General features: G+C 52.3%; 1 protein-coding gene across 4 annotated transcripts in view; it reads right to left on the bottom strand.

Annotated features, from left to right (window-relative positions):
* TTLL6 (tubulin tyrosine ligase like 6) overlaps positions 1-12,677 on the bottom strand; it is a 33,109-nt gene extending 20,432 nt beyond the window's left edge. For 3 of the 4 annotated variants that reach the window (XM_077776881.1, XM_077776883.1, XM_077776882.1), the window contains exons 1-7: positions 11,434-11,533; positions 11,165-11,295; positions 9,358-9,514; positions 8,500-8,643; positions 7,818-7,903; positions 1,996-2,221; positions 168-343 (exon numbers count right to left, since the gene is read on the bottom strand). In XM_077776881.1, the coding sequence (XP_077633007.1) occupies positions 168-343; positions 1,996-2,221; positions 7,818-7,903; positions 8,500-8,643; positions 9,358-9,514; positions 11,165-11,295; positions 11,434-11,454 (941 nt within the window). In that variant the 5' untranslated portion in view covers positions 11,455-11,533. Of the gene's footprint in view, positions 1-167; positions 344-1,995; positions 2,222-7,817; positions 7,904-8,499; positions 8,644-9,357; positions 9,515-11,164; positions 11,296-11,433; positions 11,553-12,636 lie in introns of those variants that run through there. The other variant, XM_077776885.1, reaches the window with a different exon arrangement.
* Between the last annotated feature and the right edge of the window lie 3,245 nt (positions 12,678-15,922).

Below are 15,922 nucleotides of genomic sequence, written 5' to 3'. Positions count from 1 at the left end.
CCTTATGTATCACGGGCTCCATTTCACAGAAAGAACACTGAGGCTCAGAGAAGTGGCCAGAAGGCCACATAACCAGGGGGCCGTGGAGGACCAGGACAGGCCGGTCTGACTGTGAGCAGGGCAGTCAGAGAGAACGGGGTCTCCACGGGGAGAGAACACCTCTGTACCTGGTCTGCCGAGAACGACATTGCTGCAGGAATCGGCCCCGTTGCCTCTCTTCTTCTAAGACTTTCTTTTTGTCGCAGCTTCCCAGGTTGATCAGGACCAAAGTGTCATAGAGCAGGCTGTCTTTCACCTCTTTATCCAGCCAGGAGTCGGTGGAGAAGCTCGGAGAGTGGTTGACCTGTGAAGGCAGGAGTGGGACGGGGGGGTGCTGGGCAGTCCAGAGTGGAAGCAGGGAGCAATGCCAGAATGCCACCCCCAGGGGGCTGCCCCAGCCCAGCTTGGGGCCCCGGCTACCAGGTGAGGGGGACAGACAGGGAGAGGAGGTCTGCACTGAAGCCAACCGAAGCCAGGGGCGCCTGGTGGCTCAGTCAGTTAAGCGTCCGACTTCGCTTACTCAGGTCATGATCTCACGGTTCGTGGGTTCGAGCCCCATGTCGGGCTCTGTGCTGACAGCTCAGAGCCTGGGGCCTGCTTCAGATTCTGTGTCTCCCTCTCTCTCTGCCCCTCCCCGCCTCAAGCTCTGTCTCTCTCTGTCTCAAAAATAAACATTAAAAAAAAAAAACAAAAAAAACAAACTGAAGCCAGAGTGAGAAATCAGAACATCCTCTAGTTTAACCAGCTTTTATGCCAGCCCTTTCCTCTTTTCTTTAAAATGATTTTTTAAAGGTTTATTTATTTATTCTGAGAAGGAGAAGGGAGGGACAGAGAGGGAAGAAGAGAGAATCCCAATCAGTCTCCACACTGACAGTGCAGAGCCAGATGCAGGCTCGAACCCACGAACCGCAAGATCACGACCTGAGCCGAAATCTGACGCTGAACCGACTGAGCTACCCAGGTGCCCCATCAGCCCTTTCCTCTTGAGAAGCATCAGGGGTGCCCCTGGCATGCGCGCTGTCTCACACACATGCCATTCCATAGAGTGGATGGAAGGGGGCGGTTGAAAGGGCCAGGCTGGGAGGTGGGGAAGCAACCAGTGATGCATTTGGGACCCTGAGCAGGATTGAGGGTGAGACAGGAGGTGAGAGGAGGGAGAGGATTCCTCATTGTTTAGATGCCCTAGGTAACATTTAAAGATTTCTAGCAGCTTCTGAAGGCCTGCGCCTGGTGGCCGATTCTGCTCTTTGTATAAGGGCTCCAAACAGCCATATTCTCCTTCCCACCTATACCTGGGAAAAGGGCTGGGAATGGAGGAAAGACAAGGTCCCAGGAATGTGACTCGTGATTCTGGGTCTCCCCTCTGCAGACTGGCTCCGACTCCATGCCAGCTGGCCCCAGCACCTCTGACTTGGCACCTCACTCCTCCACCCCCACCTCGTGAATGGCCCCCCTTGTTGCCGTGGGCCTAGGGGACACAGGAAACCCGCTGGGTGGCCCTCCACCCATTCCCTCCGCCACGGACGCCAGGCCACTCTGTCAGTGCTTGGAACTGAGTGGCCCAAGCCCGACAGCCAGCCCTGGTAGCTCCTGTCTGATCTTAACATCATCACCCAGTTTTGATGAACACCACCCCCTTTCTGGGAGACGATTCTATTACAAAAGACAAAGCAGTCTTCAGAGGCTTTCTGTGCCTGAGATCCAAGTTTCCAGGTCTGGAGTACTTCCAGAAGGCGCAAGGAATTCTCCAATCCCTGGCCATCTACCCCCCTCTGGTGGCCACTTCTCAGCGAAGGGAGGAGCCCCAGGCAGCAAGCACCGGCAGCTGGATAAACTGGCCTGGCCGGGAGGTTGATTCAAAGGAGCGGGGGCTGAGCCAGGGATGAAGGGATGAGCCTGACCCGGGCAGACCCCAGTGAGAGCGGCCAGTTTTCAGCCCTCACCCCAACCCTCTACCTCCAGCAGCCAGGGCTTGAGTTTGTGGTCCAGCAAGATGTCAAAGCCCAGGATTTCAAAGCAGGCGCTGTTGAGAGTGTGGTTGGGGAAGCAGGTGTGGTAGTTATGCTTGACGATGGGGTGGGCAGAGATGATCGTCTTGATGATGACGTCCTCGATATCTCTCCAGATCTGCTCCAAGTTGTAGCCATGGGTCTCCATGTACGCGTTGAAGGTGGAGAGCTTCCTGGAAGGCAAGCACAGGCCATGAGGCAAGGCAGTCGGCCGCTGGTCACCCAAGGCCGTCTCGTGCTGGACGCCAGAAACTGCTGGAGAAGTTAAGCCCCTGGAGTTAATGGGGATGGGCACCCAGGCCACAGGGCGGCCGCAGGGTTGGGTCAGCTCAGAAGGGGACCGCAGGAGCCACAGTCCTTGAGCCTCAACAGCCCTGAAGGGGGTGGGGATGCAATGACATATAAGACCTGGCTTGGGCACTTTCACCGTGACTCAGAAAACGCCCATGAGGCTGGGGCAGGGACTAGGTATTCTGGGTGGAAAGTTTAATAGACGAATTTAAATAAATAAATAAATAAATAAACCCAACGTCCTACACTCTGGTTGTGCTTTGATGGCAAATGGCTTCTCAGCCTTTGGTGTTCATTAGAGACGCACAGGGAGCCTTTTAAAAATGCCAGTATCCGGGTCCCACCCAAGCCATCTGAGGGGATTCTGGGGACACTAAATTCACAGGGACTCTGGGTCACCTGGGTGGCTCAGTTGGTTGAGCATCCGACTTCAGCTCAGGTCATGATCTCACGACCCGTGGGTTCCAGCCCCGCGTCAGGCTCTGTGCTGACAGCTCAGAGCCTGGACCCTGCTTCCAATTCTGTGCCTCCCTCTCTCTCTGCCCCTCCCCCGCTCACTCTCTGGCTCTGTCTTAAAATCCAATAAAGACATTTAAAAAAACTAAAATAAATCAACGAATTCACAGGCACTCTGTTTTAGGGCCTTCCACAGGGGAAAAGGCAGCCCCAGGGCATTGTCACAGGTAGGGTTACCAACTCTCCCAGGCAAAGCAGGACAGTCCTGATTCGAGAACTGAACGTCTCACATCCCAGGAACCCCTCAGTCACAGGCTGCTCTCCCCACTCCCCAGATCAGTGGGTGTCTGCCCCATGTGGAGAGGTTCGGGAGGAGACGTCTAAAGGGGTGCTCTGGTCAGCTCGGAGCTGGGCGGTACAGAGAAGGCAAGTCTGGAAGGTCTAAGAGGCAATGGCGGGGACACACAGCCGCCCGCTCAGGCGCACGCGCGTGTGCACGCAGAGCCGAAGCAGGAACGTGGGAGGAAGGGACACGGGGGCGTGAAGAGCAGAGGGAAGAATAAGATGGGGGACGTGGGCTCACAAGGCCATGCAAAGAGCTCACGGAACCCCGGTCAATGGCGTCAAAATGGAGAAAGCAGGGAGAGCCAGCTTTCTGGCACACACATTGTCAAAGGGTCTGCTGTACTTGCGAAACTCATGCAGTGAAAGGACCCCAAGAAACGGATCCTGCGGTCATGGGGAGCTAAGGACACTTTGGGGAGTCAACACACATATGAAATAACCAAGGATGCATTTATATAAAGACAGATGAACAAAGGCCACTCAACACAGAGGCCCACCTCCCCTACCCACCACTGTCAGGGTATAAAGTATTGCACATAAATGAATTTTCCAGATCGCTTGAAGCCAGTCCATTCAAGTGCACAAAAAGTGTATTTAATTTGCCTAATTGGGAAATAAATTTTCCCAAAATAGATTATCCACTTCCCTGCCTTCTTGTAACAGACATTGCAAATCATAGCATAACCTCATCTTGATGACTTGGGCACATCACAATGAATATACATTATCGTGTAATTTCATAACGCCCAGTGGTTAGCCAATTCAATTGAACACGCCGGCGATGTGCCAGGCACCTCGAAAGATGAAGAGGGCCTGGTCTCTGCCCGCGAGCCCCGACAGACTTCCCATTGTTCTGTCTTCCCCTCTGCGGTTCTTGCTGAGCGTGCCCCTGGTGGGGAGCTCACTGGGGGTGCAGTTGGCCTCAGGCTGGGGATGGGGGGCTTGGGGGGCAGGTAAGGCAGTCAGTATAAGAAGCGGGTCACCTCAGAAGGTGGGGAAGAGGAAGAAGAGCAAAGGAAAAAGGAGAGAGAGAAGGAAAGAAGGACTCTGCTCGGCGACACGGGAGGCGCCCAGAAGGCCAGGGCACCACTCTAACCCTCAAGGGACTTAAGTACAAGTGAGGACACAAGACAAGCATGTGCACTAAACCAAGAGCATTACAGGCCAAGGCTGACATCGACCAGAGGGTGGTGGGGGTCCAGAAATGGGAAGGCGGGTGGCTTGACTCCGATTCCATAGTCCGTCCTTAGACATGGGACCCAATCCTCTCTTCTGATGAAATGAGGACCCAGAGGCCCACAGACACAACTGCTTTCGCAGGGGTTATATGGCTGCACCAGAACCTAGAACCAGATCAGAGAAGGCAGCATGGAGGCTTAGTGAGCCAGAAGGGCCTTCGAGGATGTTCTCCGCGATTCTGGTTGGAGCTGAGCAAAGATGGAAAAGTGGGAACGAGCAAGGCCTAGATATGGAAGGTGAACAAAAGAGCGACCAGGTAAAACCCTTGGAGCAAACTGCGCAGACTATGGCCTTGTGGCTGAGGGTCGACTCAGGAGTTTAATTCTGGCTCCATCACTTCCCTGCCATGTGACCTTGGGCAAGTAGCTTGACCTTCTACACCTGTTTCCTAAAGGGCAAAATCGTGGGGATGGTAATAATAATTCCTACCTTAGAGGGTTGTGGCGAGGGTTAAATGGGCTGAGGTGTGAATATTCCTTACAGCGGTGCCTGGCAAATGGCAATTCCTCAACAAATAGAAGGCTGACTATTAGTGTCGCAGTGATAACTTATGTTGAAAGTGGCGTCTGGTCAAATGAACGACCAGGCAATGTGTGGTTCAGTTGAAGGGAGACTGAGCAGAAGGGTTTGAACTTGATGCTCTAGGCGCCTGGGAGCCACACTGGTGTGGAAGTAACGAGTGGAGAAGTCCCCCCGTTATCCACAGGGGATGCCTGAACCCACGGACAGTACCAAACCCTACATGTAGTATGTCTCCCCTATACATACACATCTATGATAAAGCTTAATTTTTTAAAAGTCTTTTTAAATGTTTTTATTTATTTTTGAAAGAGAGAGAGAGAGAGAACAAGCGGTGGGGGGGGCGCAGAGAGAGGGAGATACAGAATCTGAAGCAGGCTCCAGGCTCTGAGCTATCAGCATGGACCCTGATGTGGGGCTCGAACTTGTGAACCATGAGATCGTGACCCGAGCCGAAGTCGGATGCTTAACCCACTGAGCCACCCAGGCGCCTCCCCGCCCCCGTGCTCACCCTTCTTATGAAGACGATGTGAGAGAAGATGACTAGCCTGATGAGACACACAAGGTGAATGACATGGCCACTGTGACATAGCATTAGGCTACTACTGACCTTCTGACGACCCGTCAGAAGGAGAACATCTGCCCCTGGACCGCAGTTAACCGAAGGTAACTGAAACCGCGGAAAGTGAAACCACAGCTAAGGGGACTACTGTATACAGAATACACAACAGCGTCCACCTGCATGGGGGTTATTGTTTTTGAAGCCTATTCACACATGTCATCTCAGTAGGTCCTTAACGGCAGGTCTGAGGCTGGCCAGGTAGTATTCCTAGTTTAGAGTCATTTTATTTTTTATTTTTCTAATGTTTATTTATTTTTGAGACAGAGACAGCGCGAGCAGGGGAGGGGCAGAGAGAAAGGGAGGCACAGAATCGGAGGCAGGCTCCAGGCTCTGAGCTGTCTGCACAGAGCCCAGTGTGGGGCTTGAACCTGTGAACCGGGAGATCACGACCTGAGCCGAAGTCGGATGCTCAACCGACTGAGCCACACCCAGGCGCCCCGATTACTATGTCACTTTAGAGATGAGGTACAGAGAGGTTAAAGCCTGGATTTAGGGTGAAGAGCCAGGAGGCCGAGCAGCCCATCAGGTCTGAGGTCTGGGTCCGGTGGAAAGGAAGGGACACAGGGACATCTGAAGGAAGAACCTTCAGGATTCAATGACACCAAACTCCCTAATCCCACAGGTCAGGAGGCAGAGACGGGGCAGCTGGGCAGGGGAAGCAGTCTTGAACGATGGGGTGGGAGCGAGGGGCGAGGCCTGCCTGGGGTGGGGGAAAGAGAGGTGAGGAAACAGAGGAAGGAGGAGGAAGGGGGATGCGGGGTGGCAGAACTATACTCCACATTCATACCTCAGTCCCGGCACCCCTAACAGCCCTCCGTTGTGGCCTCAGGGCCCAAAGCCTATTGTCTTCCCCTAAGAGCAGGGAAATGAGGGCCCTTAGGGAAAGTCACAGTAACCAGAGCCCTGTCCCCGCAGCTATCACAGGTCATTTGGGTCTCACGGTGGTGTGACCTCGGAGGTGGGCAGGGCACGCAGGGCAGGGGAGGGCAGGGCAGGGCACTCACTGCCCCTATCAGAAAGAGGCTCAGAGAGACGAAGAGAGCTTCCCACACTTCCTGAGCTGGCAGGACTCAGGGCCGGGACTGAAAGCCAGGCCTCCCGGACACCGTCCCTCAACCTACCGAGGTGAGCTGGTGCCCGTGGTGGGGAGCAGAGCAGGGGTGGAAGGGCTTCAGGAGAGGCTTGCACTGGCGCCCTCGAAAACAGGGGAGGCTTCCCCTTCGAGCAGCCTTCAGCTGGCGATTTTCCATTTGCTCTGGGGAACCTGGCCACCACGGAAGTTTGTGAAATCTCACGCGCCTCTCTGATGCTCTGAAGCCAAACCGACGGCGCGTTTAGCAGCCTTTTGAAGCCTCGCGCAGGGGACGGAGCATGCACCTTGGAATCTGGCGAACCCACCTTCTCATCCTGCTCTAGCATTGACAGCTGTGGGGCCTTGGGCAGCTTAACCTCTCCCAGACCTCAGTTTCCTGGTCTGTAAAATGGACACAGTACCTAACTCATTGTTCGCCACCTACAAAGGGCGGATTTGAATGCTTCTGTCTTAGTGCTCTGAAGATGCACGGGGGGGAAAAGATGTTCCTGAAGCCCCCTCCCACCCCACACGGGCCCCATCACACAGAAGACCTCCATAGGCTTTCCCTCCCCTTGTGCCTGGCATGCTCACTTCCTTCAGCTCCCCTCTTTTCCTAAATAAAACTCCAGTGAGATGGGATTAGACGATCACATGACTGTAGTAACTGGGAAGGCACTCCGGCACTCCAGCATTCCTCTCATTTCCTCGCTCTTGGGGGGTGGGGGGGTCTCAGGGATCTGTGGCCGGCCAACCACAGTCATGCCACACGTGCCGCGCACATTGCGACTATCATTTGAGAATCTCTGTTGGAGCGACACCCCAGGAAACCACAGGCCAAAGGAACATCTGCCTGACACGTCCTTCTCCCATGGCAGCCTAGCAATCGATAAACATCTATTGGTTTGGAAATCTCAGAAGGGCCCAGTGTAACAAGCATATGTTTTGGCGCGCGCGCGCGCATGTGCGCGTGTGCGTGTCCTGCTGGAGAACCAGCACACATTTATCTCTCCTCTTCCCAACCTCCTGGGGTTTACAAGGTAGCCTGTTTTTAATGATTAACAGCCAAAGGGCAGAGACTACAGAGGCCAAGAAATAGTTTCTGAGCCCATGTGACCCACGATGGAAACACCGAGGGGGCCTGATGGCCTTTGGGTAGAATCGCAGACGATGGGTCTGAGCCTGGTAGGGCGCACGAGAGAGAGAAGCGCAGGGGCTTCCTTACCTCTTGCTACCGGCCTGAGAGTCTCGGATGAAATTGGAACTGTGCTTGTTGATGGAATAATTAGTCAGGTGCATGCACACGTCGTCCTGGGGACAGAGAGACGCAAGTCTGTGGGTCTCCGGCTTCCTCTCCCTGCCCTCCCAGGGCCCCAAGGGCTTAGAGAGATGGAAACGACAGGGGAGGGCTCCCGCTGGCTTAAAGGGGCAAAACAGAGGAAGTCAAGTGGTATCCTGCAGCCTGGGGCAGAAGAGAGTCCAGCCCCTCCTGTGACTGGGGGGCTCACTGCCTGAGGCACATTTCAGGAGTCCTGGGCGGGGGGGTCTGAGGGTGTGGGTTCAGAGCTCGCTCTTGGCCTTCTCTCTCCTTAAGCCCTGCAGCTCTGGAGTGCTAGCTAGCTTTGCGGCCAGGGCAGCCCTGGTCGCAGGTCCCAGCCCCATCTCTTCCTAGATCTGTGACCTCCAAAAAGTTCCTTCTACCTGGAGTTTTCATTTCCATGTTTGCAAAACGGAGTTGAGGATCCCTATTTCTGGGGGCCAAATGAAGAGGGCGTATGCAACCCAGCACGTAGTTAAGTGTTCCACAAACGACAGCCGCATCCACAGCGTCTTAAGAAGGTGGATTTAAGTGGGGCTTTTCGTCCCCCTGGGGGAGGAGGGGGAGGGGGCGGGTCTCCTGAGCTCACCAGGTTGTCTGTGCAAGGATGGGAATAAGAGGTAGTGGCGAAGCGCACTAGGCCTTCCTTGTATGCGAAAATCCTGAGCGGGTCACAGGATGTCATCAGCACGTAAAGCCGTAGGTCAAACTTGAACCCGTCAATGATAAAGGGCTGTGGGAAGGGAACAGACATCACACAGGCTTCAGGAGGGAGAGTCAGACTTGAAGATCAGCGCCTCCTCTCGGTTTTTCCGGGTACTGCAGAGCGCAGGCTTGGTCCCGGGCTAGGGAGGACCGGAGGACCTGACCTGTGGAAGTCACTAAACCACACTGTGCCTCCGTTTCCTACGGCACAAGTCACCACCTCCTGGAGATCTGGCACCCAAACGAAGTGCCCTTACAAAGTCCTGTGATGAGGGACATATTGTCATCATCTTCCTTCAGGCCTGGCCAGTCCTTTCCGATCAGCGCATGCTCTAGAGGGCTCCCTCCCTGCAGCGGGCTATACCACTCTGACCTCTGACCTCCAGCCATGGAGTGAAGCCGTTCACCATGATCTCTCCAGGACTCTTCCCCTCTCCCAAAGGAAGCGGGGCACCCACAGACCAAAGGTGCCCTCAGGCTGGCATCTGGTAGAGGACACAGGCCAGCCTAGTAAGGCCACACCCGCTATGAGGACATAAGAGTGAGAGATGCTATAGCCCAGGCACGCGTCACATCCCTGGTCAGAAGACTCGCTCTGACAACTTCTAGGGCAGACGATAGGACTGCCCCCTATCGGCTCTGCCCCCACAGCCGGCCCCCGTTCCCTCATTTCCCACAGTCCAGTGGAGCTAAAGCCTGAGGTTGCTTCGGCAGGAAATAAATAATCCCAAGGAAGAAGTACCTTTGAAATATAGAGTTGACAGATCATATCCTCGCCTGGCTTGATATCTTTCACCGTCCGGGTGATGAATATACCTCTCCCTTGGCAGCCCGAATCCGGCTTACAAATGTAGGTCTTATTTTTTCTTGACCTGCTGTAGTTCTGTAAATCTCCCCAGCTACCAGAGCGGCAGGAAGGGAATGAAATACGCCTTTAGCTGGGGAGCAGTGAAAGGGAAGCCTAGCTCTTTACAAAAACAAAACCAAAACCAAAACAGAAAAAAACCACTAAAGCTCTCTAATATGAAAAAGCCTCAGAGTTGACAGACACAGACTAAGGAGATCTGGGAATAGGAGACACAGCCATGCACACGCGCGCACGGTGGAGAGAGGGTGGGCTTTGGAGGGAACTCAGGCCGGGGTTTAAACCCAGGCGGCACCACTCACAGGCTGTGTAACGCTTTGCAAGGACTTGACCTCTTTAAGCCTCAGTTCCGTCATCTACGCCATGGGGGTAATGACACTGTCTTGTATGGTGGTTGATTACATGCCCGTTGAACAGGGCTGTGATGGGAGTATTTTGGGTCTGGGTCTGCAGGTAGGAGACATGGAGTTCCATCCTGACAAGCGTTGTGACCTTGGACCAATCAGTCTCGTCCCCTACTCTAGGCTTCAGCTCTGCCCTGGTCACATCAAGGCGCAAATACTATTTTTCACTCTGAAGACAGTATATTCGGAAGAAATATACTGACGCGCTATAAATCTAAGTCCTGCTACACTTCTTGTCTTGCATTTTAATTTGCATTGTGACCACTGGAGAAGTCACTTCACTGCAATGCTCCTCAATGGCCATGAAATCTGGATGTGGCCCCTCGCTTAAAGGCAAACACGTTTCATTCTGAGTTGCTACTAAGTCCGGAAAGTTGTTCCAGACAAGCTAAGGAAGTTTGGGAATCCTGGAGCTCCTGGTTTGGAAAAGCGCTGGGAGAGCACCTGGGTGGCTCAGTGGGTTAAGTGCCCCCCTTCCGCTCAGGTCATGACCTCAGGGTTCGTGAATTTGAGCCCTGCATCAGGCTTTCCGTTCTCAGAGCAGAGCCCGCATGGGATCTTCTGTTTCCCTCTCTGTCTCTGCCCCTCCCCTGCTCATGCTCTCGCTCTCTCTGTCTCTCAAAAATAAACATTAAAAAACAAAAAAAGGAAAAAGCACTGGATGCATAGGACAGAGTAGGATTCTCGCTATGTGAATATAATTCCATTGGCAACGCTTCTCTCCCCTCCGCCTCATCCCAGAGACTAGACTGTACTCAGGTGACATTCATGTCATCTCACATTTCTTCCATTTCTTGGTGGTGTGGCCCAGAGCATCGTGTGTACCAAGAAGGGATGCCCACTTTCAAGACGGGCAAAGTGAGACGGGAGATGGGGAAAGGCTGGCTGCCATCCATGGTGTCCCTTCCTGCTCCCAACCTGGGCACTAACCATTATCTCACTCCCTCCAGAAGTGCTCACGGTCCTTACAAATTCAGAAACGGCACAGTTAAAAGGTTGGCACAAGTTCAAAATCAACAGCGTTCAGGGTCAGAACAAATTCTCATCCCAGCTACGGGCTCAGGCTCCAAGGCAGCCAGCCCCTAGATGTCATCCAATTTTTTATAGCAGAGCCTTGTGTTTTCTCAACCTTGCACACACCCTTTATCCCTTCTCTTCCTGAAAAGGAGAGGGAGATGGAGGACCCTTTGGGAAGGGCAAGTAGTACCAGGGAAGCAGGAGCAAGATGGAAATGTAAATTGGGGGTGCGGAGGGGAGAAGACGCACAGGTAGGCACTCACTCGGCAGGAAGACACCAGGTCCTGGGGAAGAAGTGGAAATCCTTCGGGAACATCTTTAACATGCGACTCATATTTCTGGCCAGCAAGTCCTTGCGGCAGATTTCACTCATCCCAGGGAAGTGGTTTATTTTCTGTGAAGGAAGCCAGAACTCATGAATAATGGGGACCAGGGGAGAACCCATGAGATCCCCCTCGTGGACAGCCCTAAAAGTGGGAACCCGATGGAGAGATGCCACATGTGTACAGAGGACCAGCTGTGCCCCAGATACCTGGTAACTTTTCATTTCCATCACCCTCTCCAGCGACACCGAGTAGTCCGTCCAGTAGAGAGTCCAGTCATTGGATTCTCCTCCCTCTCGCAGGCCATACTGCTGGGCAGCCCTACGCACTGGCCATGGAGTTGGAGAAAGGAAGGCCTGTTAGCCCCAGAAGTAGGGAAGGAGCATGGGGTGGGGAGGTTATGTTTCTAGATGCTCTCGGACCGCGTTAGACCATATGCTGAAGAGAGACACCTCAGCTCATTGGGACCAGAAGCCATCTTGCCTGGTCTGGACACACCATTGCCAAGAAAGAAACATGGAGAGCTATTGAGGAATACAGCCTATACCCAGGGAACCCCGCAGAAGGTTATCTGGGAAGGATGTTTTACCTGCCCTGGCTTCCCCGTGCCAGGAAGTAGGCTTCTGGCTTTCCTCCAAACACTACGCACTGAGTGTTCAGGGAATGTAAACTAATCCTTAACATTAGCCAGGGCCAAGCTTAACTAGAAAGGTAACAGAAAAAAAGTATACAATGCATTTCAAAACCACATATATGTTGGGGCTCCTGAGTGGCTCAACTGAGTGTCCGACTTTAGCTAGGGTCGCAGTCTCATGGTTCGTGAGTTCGAACGCCGTATCAGGCTCTCTGCTCTCAGCACAGAGCCCACTTCGGATCCTCCGTCCCCCGCTCTCTCTGCCCCTCCCCTGCTGGTGCACGTTCTCTCAAAAATAAGTAAAACATTAAAAAAAACCACATATATGCTCTCACATCCTTCTTTCCCAGTCCCTGTTAGCATTTGTAAGAGAGAGTTCACTCCAACACAAACACAAATGACTTCCAGGGTCTGGAAAGGAAGAAGTGCCTGCAAGTGACGAGGGAAGTCAGGAGCAGTCTAAAAAATTCAAATTCGGAATTATATAATGACAATAACGCTGCTCTAACAAGGACCTACAACCCTTCTCTACAATCAGATTCCCAAGTAACCCTACACAAGAACTATAGAGAACTGAGGAAGGTACCACTGTGGTCAAAACCCGTATCTTCTTGGAGTGAGATTCCCTTCCTCCAACAGTTAATTGAGCTGGGTGAAGGAAACTGGAAGATTTGGAGTCACCGCCTTGTCACCCCCACGGGAAAGTTGACCCCTTCCCAACCCTTTGAGAGTAATCCACTGGGTCCCCATTGTGGATCCCTCAAGGGCCGGCGCTCACCGCTCTCGTATCGGCAGGCGGAGAGATTGATCACCAATCATCTGGAAAAGAGAAGAAGGAAACAGCAAGACAGAGACAGACATGCTTTCCAGAACAAGTGGCAGCACCCAGAAGCATCCCACCCCAGGCTGGCCTGCAGGGAGCCTACTCCTCTGCATCAAGCCCGGTTTGACTCCCCCTCACCCCTACTCAAGATACAGATGCGAAGGATTGCAGAGAGGCAGCAAACATGGGCTCTAGCGGCACTCAGCCACGAGGCAGAAATTCTGTATGGCGGTTGTAACAATCTCTGCTTTGGCTTCATATGAACACTGCCTCCTCGATCCTTTGATTCCAGCGGCCCATCAGGAACAGGAAGGAAAAATCTTTTGGGCCAAGTTACTTCATGATCTCCCTCCTCTGGCCCCCACTAATGGAAGTTGTGAGTTAGAAAGTTGACAAGGTGTCAGACATCAGTGAGGCTGAAGAGAGATTCATTTCTCCCCCCAAAGAGGCAAGGTGTTAAATAGGAACTAGAACGCAGAAGCCACAGTCGNTCATGACCTAAGCGAAAGTCGGACGCTTAACCGACTAAGCCACCCAGGCGCCCCAGTTCTGTTGTTTTTAAATGTACTGGGGCGCCTGGATGGCTCGGTCAGGTAAGTGTTCTACTTCAGCTCAGGTCATGATCTGGAGGTTTGTGGGTTCAAGCCCCGCGTCGGGCTCGGTGCTGACAGCTCAGAGCCTGGAGCCTGTCTTCAGATTCTGTGTCTCCCTCTCTCTCTGGCCCTCCCCTACTCGCGCTCTGTCTCTCTCTCAAAAATAAATGAACATTAAAAAAAATTTTTTTTAAATGTACTAAGTTCCCAAGACAATAAGCACTTCCTTAAAACAAGGAAATCATCTCTCTCTGCACGTTTAAAAAAAAAAAAAAGGCATGCCAAACAATGAATGGAATGAAGATTAGGACAAAGTGTGGTTAAGATTACAAACACCATTATTTGAGTCCATGAAACAGGTCATCCAGTGGATCCTTTTCGCATGAACCGGAAGGGCTGTGATTTTGATGCTCTCAGCATCTCTTTTACCCTCTCATTAGCAGCCAGGGCCCCCTTCCCTCCAGGTCCCTTTCTGCTCCCGACGGACGACACGGAACCCCACTCCCCATCTTTTGGTCCTAACCTCTTTTTCTTCCTCTTCTTCTTGCCTTGCTGCTGGGCATTTGGAAGCCCCTCCTGTACCCCAGTGTTCTCGCTCATGAAAGCCAGGGTGACCGTTTCTTTCGATTCTTCTAGGGAGCTGTCTTCCTGCTCTTCTGAGTCTGCCCCTTCCTCGCCTCCCAAAGGCAGGCACTGGTTCATCTCCCCAGGCTGGGAGGAGGCTCCAGGGAAATCCCGGCCCACCCTGGAGAGAGGGCAGAAGGAGCAGCAGTTACTTGAATCCACCTGCAGGGGGACCCCCTCCCTTGCTCATGTGGGTGGTTAGACCCACTCCGAGACCAGGCGACACGTGGCAATTGATAAAACGCCACCCCATCTCCACCGTTGGTGCAAGCTCGGGGAGAGAGCCGATGCCACCTTTTGCCACTGACTCTGACCCTGGGGACTCGCTCAGCCAGCCCTGGCTTTGGTTTTGCCCTCCTGGGATGCTCAGGAGGAACGGGCGGAGATGCTATGCATGGCACCGCTTGGTAAACAATCTTATTAAAGTGAGCGAGGGCCTGGAGACAGCCTCGGAACCAAGCCCTACGGCTTCCCAGCTGAGGGAGGCAGTCCCAGTGGGTGCCGAGGCGGCGCTCTGAGCAGGTGTGTTAACTGTTTCCACACTCCGCTGTCCCTCCCGTGCCCAGTCTGCTGCTCGGACGGTGAATGCAAAGGCAGCTGGCGGGGCACAGGGTCACTTTGCAGCTGACTGAACACAATTCAAGGTCAGGGCCAGAGGGAGACCTTCAGAGACCCCAACCACAGAAGAGGCTCCCGCACCATGAGATTCAACATAAAAGCAAGACCGAACGGTAAAATACCACTACGGAAGTCCAACAAAGTTCTTGTCCCTCTCCCCCCATCCCTACTGACGACTCCTTTGTTGTTTGCTTGAAATTTCGAATATCAATATTTTTTAATGATTTTTAATGCCCTTGGTTCAATCATCCACAGGAACCTGCTTGTTTGCGGTGACCCAGCCCAGATCCAACAAACCGATTCATCTCCGTCACATCCAAGGCTTCTATGGCCCTAAAGCCAATCTTTTGATGCTCCTCTCCCCGTTACCTCCAAATCCCTGCCGACCTCCTCACCATCGTAACATCTGTCCTTTGATGCCCTTTCTGCCTACTGCCTGTTCTTCCCTCATGAACGCTTTCGTTTTTAAAAAGTGTATTAATACCTTTATTATAACATATTATTAGTAATGACTTAATATAACATGAAAGGAAGTTTAGAAAAGGACACAGTGGGAAATCGCCTGTGGCTTTCCCAACCTGGCATAGCAACTTGGCCCCTTTTGCATATTCTCTCCTCTTCTTAATTTTTTTTTAAATTTTTAATGTTTTATTTATTTCTGAGAGAGAGAGAGACAGCGTGAGCAGGGGAGGGTCAGAGAGAAAGGGAGACACAGAATCTGAAACAGGCTCCAGGCTCTGAGCTGGCAGTCAGCACAGAGCCCCACACGGGGCTCGAACCCATGAACTGTGAGATCATGACCTGAGCCAAAGTCGGACGCTTAACTGACGGAACCACCCAGGCGCCCTTCTTCTTACTTTCTAAGCATAATCATTCTTCTGTAAACTGTAACTATAATAGATAAACCATTTTCTATCTGCTTTCCCCCCCACTTAAGATAGTATCAGAAACATCCTTTCGGTTGTGACAAAGTTTACATGTTTCTAGTGTTTAGTGGCTGTATAATAATCCCCCAGAGAAGGAATATGCTTAAAGTTAACCAACCATGGCACTATGGTTGGCAATGTAAGTTGCTTCCAGTTTTGCGATTGTGTTAATAGCTCTAAAATGCACATTTTCATGTATAGAAGGCCTTTTACTTCTTTAGGATTATTTCCTCAAGATATATATCTGGGACCAGGATTACTAGATTAATATAAAAATTAGCTTCTACTTATCTGTCTGTCTGTCCATCTATCTCTATCTTCTATATCTTATCTACCTATCTCTATCTATCTCTATCTTCTATCTCTATCTTACCTACCTATCTCTATCTCTTTCTTTCTATATCTATCTATCTATCTATCTATCTATCTATCTATCTATCTATCTACCTGTACTGCCATGTTGTTTCCCAGAGGGATTCT

Source organism: Crocuta crocuta, unplaced genomic scaffold (assembly GCF_008692635.1).
Source record: "Crocuta crocuta isolate KB4526 unplaced genomic scaffold, BGI_CrCroc_1.0 scaffold352, whole genome shotgun sequence".
Lineage (NCBI taxonomy): Eukaryota > Metazoa > Chordata > Mammalia > Carnivora > Hyaenidae > Crocuta > Crocuta crocuta.
This window is presented reverse-complemented; position numbering and strand designations above follow the sequence as displayed.